At 49.2% G+C, this 2,500-nt stretch overlaps 1 protein-coding gene across 1 annotated transcript in view; it reads left to right on the forward strand.

Annotated features, from left to right (window-relative positions):
- The window catches only part of LOC116373903 (tubulin-specific chaperone D-like), an 18,787-nt gene that overhangs the window by 15,775 nt on the left and 512 nt on the right, over window positions 1-2,500 (forward strand). The window contains exon 6 of the mRNA XM_031822204.1: window positions 778-887. Coding sequence (XP_031678064.1) covers window positions 778-887 — 110 coding nt within the window. The remainder of the gene's footprint in view (window positions 1-777; window positions 888-2,500) is intronic.

The raw sequence follows: 2,500 nt of genomic DNA on the forward strand, positions 1-2,500 counted from the left end.
TTCTCTTTCTCTCTTTCTTTTCTCTTTCTCTCTCTTTCTCTCTCTCTTCTCTCTTTCTTTCTCTTTCTCTCTTTCTTTCTCTCTTTCTCTCTTTCTTTCTCTCTTTCTTTCTCTCTTTCTTTCTTTCTCTCTTTCTCTCTTTCTTTCTCTCTTTCTTTCTTTCTCTCTTTCTCTCTTTCTTTCTCTCTTTCTTTCTCTCTTTCTCTCTTTCTTTCTCTCTTTCTTTCTCTCTTTCTCTCTTTCTTTCTCTCTTTCTCTCTTTCTCTCTCTCTTTCTCTCTTTCTCTCTCTCTTTCTCTCTTTCTCTCTCTCTTTCTTTCTCTCTTTCTTTCTCTCTCTTTCTCTCTTTCTCTCTTTTCTCTCTTTGTCTCTTTCTTTCTCTCTCTTTTCTCTCTTTCTCTCTTTCTTTCTCTCTTTCTTTCCTTCTCTTTACAGATCAGGAAGACCACAGGCAGCCAGGTGTAATCTCTCTTTCTCTTTACAGATCAGGAAGACCACAGGCAGCCAGGTGTAATCTCTCTTTCTCTTTACAGATCAGGAAGACCACAGGCAGCCAGGTGTCACCTCTCTTTCTCTTTACAGATCAGGAAGACCACAGCCAGCCAGGTGTAAACTCTCTTTCTCTTTACAGATCAGGAAGACCACAGGCAGCCAGGTGTCAACTCTCTTTCTCTTTACAGATCAGGAAGACCACAGGCAGCCAGGTGTCACCTCTCTTTCTCTTTACAGATCAGGAAGACCACAGGCAGCCAGGTGTAATCTCTCTTTCTCTTTACAGATCAGGAAGACCACAGCCAGCCAGGTGTACGAGATGCTGCTGACCTACGACGATGTCATCGACCCTGACGTGATGGATGATGTCATGACGTCGCTGAGTGACACCAACTGGTCAGTGGAATCAGGAGACAGGAACTCAATTAGTCCATAGCGCTGCGTTACGATTCTCCCCCCTTCCCCAGGTGTGCAAATGCACACCCCCTAAGTTATGTGCACACCCCTGGTCACTAAGTTAACATGGTGTAAGCCCCCCTCTATCCTACACCCCCTGGTCACTAAGTTAACATGGTGTGAGCCCCCCTCTATCCTACACCCCCTGGTCACTAAGTTAACATGGTGTGAGCCCCCCTCTATCCTACACCCCCTGGTCACTAAGTTAACATGGTGTAAGCCCCCCTCTATCCTACACCCCCTGGTCACTAAGTTAACATGGTGTAAGCCCCCCTCTATCCTATACCCCCTGGTCACTAAGTTAACATGGTGTAAGCCCCCCTCTATCCTACACCCCCTGGTCACTAAGTTAACATGGTGTGAGCCCCCCTCTATCCTACACCCCCGGTCACTAAGTTAACAGGGTTGTAAGCCCCCCTCTATCCTACAGACGGAGAGACTGTACAAATGCACACTTTAGGAAACATGTGGAGGATTGGGATTGCAGATCCTGGAACAGGTCTTTGGGTTTTAAGGACAGACCCTGGAACAGGTCTTTGGGTTTTAAGGACAGACCCTGGAACAGGTCTTTGGGTTTTAAGGACAGACCCTGGAACAGGTCTTTGGGTTTAAGGACAGACCCTGGAACAGGTCTTTGGGTTTTAAGGACAGACCCTGGAACAGGTCTTTGGGTGCATGGTTTTAAGGACAGACCCTGGAACAGGTCTTTGGGTTTTAAGGACAGACCCTGGAACAGGTCTTTGGGTTGCAGGGTTTAAGACAGACCCTGGAACAGGTCTTTGGTGTGCAGGGTTTTAAGGACAGACCCTGGAACAGGTCTTTGGGTGCAGGGTTTTAAGGACAGACCCTGGAAGGACAGACCCTGGAACAGGTCTTTGGGTGCAGGGTTTTGAGGACAGACCCTGGAACAGGTCTTTGGGTTTTTAAGGACAGACCCTGGAACAGGTCTTGGGTGCAGGGTTTTTAAGGACAGACCCTGGAACAGGTCTTTTGGGTGCAGGGTTTTTTAAGGACAGACCCTGGAAGGACAGACCCTGGAAACAGGTCTTTGGGTGCAGGGTTTTTAAGGACAGACCCTGGAACAGGTCTTTGGTGCAGTCTTTTGCACAGCGTTTTCTAGAGGAGTCAGTCCTACTGTAGGGTCAGTCCTACTGTAGGGTCGGTCCTACTGTAGGGTCGGTCCTACTGTAGGGTCGGTGCTACTGTAGAGTCGGTCCTACTGTAAGGTCAGTCCTACTGTAGGGTCGGTGCTACTGTAGGGTCGGTGCTACTGTAGGGTCGGTGCTACTGTAGGGTCGGTCCTACTGTAGGGTCGGTCCTACTGTAGGGTCGGTCCTACTGTAAGGTCGGTCCTACTGTAGGGTCGGTGCTACTGTAGGGTCGGTCCTACTGTAAGGTCGGTCCTACTGTAGGGTCGGTGCTACTGTAGGGTCGGTGCTACTGTAAGGGGCGGTGCTACTGTAAGGGCAGTGCTACTGTAGGGGCGGTGCTACTGTAGGGTCGGTGCTACTGTAGGGTCGGTGTGCTACTGTAGGGTCGGTGCTGCTGTTAGG

This window comes from Oncorhynchus kisutch, unplaced genomic scaffold, assembly GCF_002021735.2.
Source record: "Oncorhynchus kisutch isolate 150728-3 unplaced genomic scaffold, Okis_V2 scaffold4088, whole genome shotgun sequence".
Classification (NCBI taxonomy): Eukaryota; Metazoa; Chordata; class Actinopteri; order Salmoniformes; family Salmonidae; genus Oncorhynchus; species Oncorhynchus kisutch.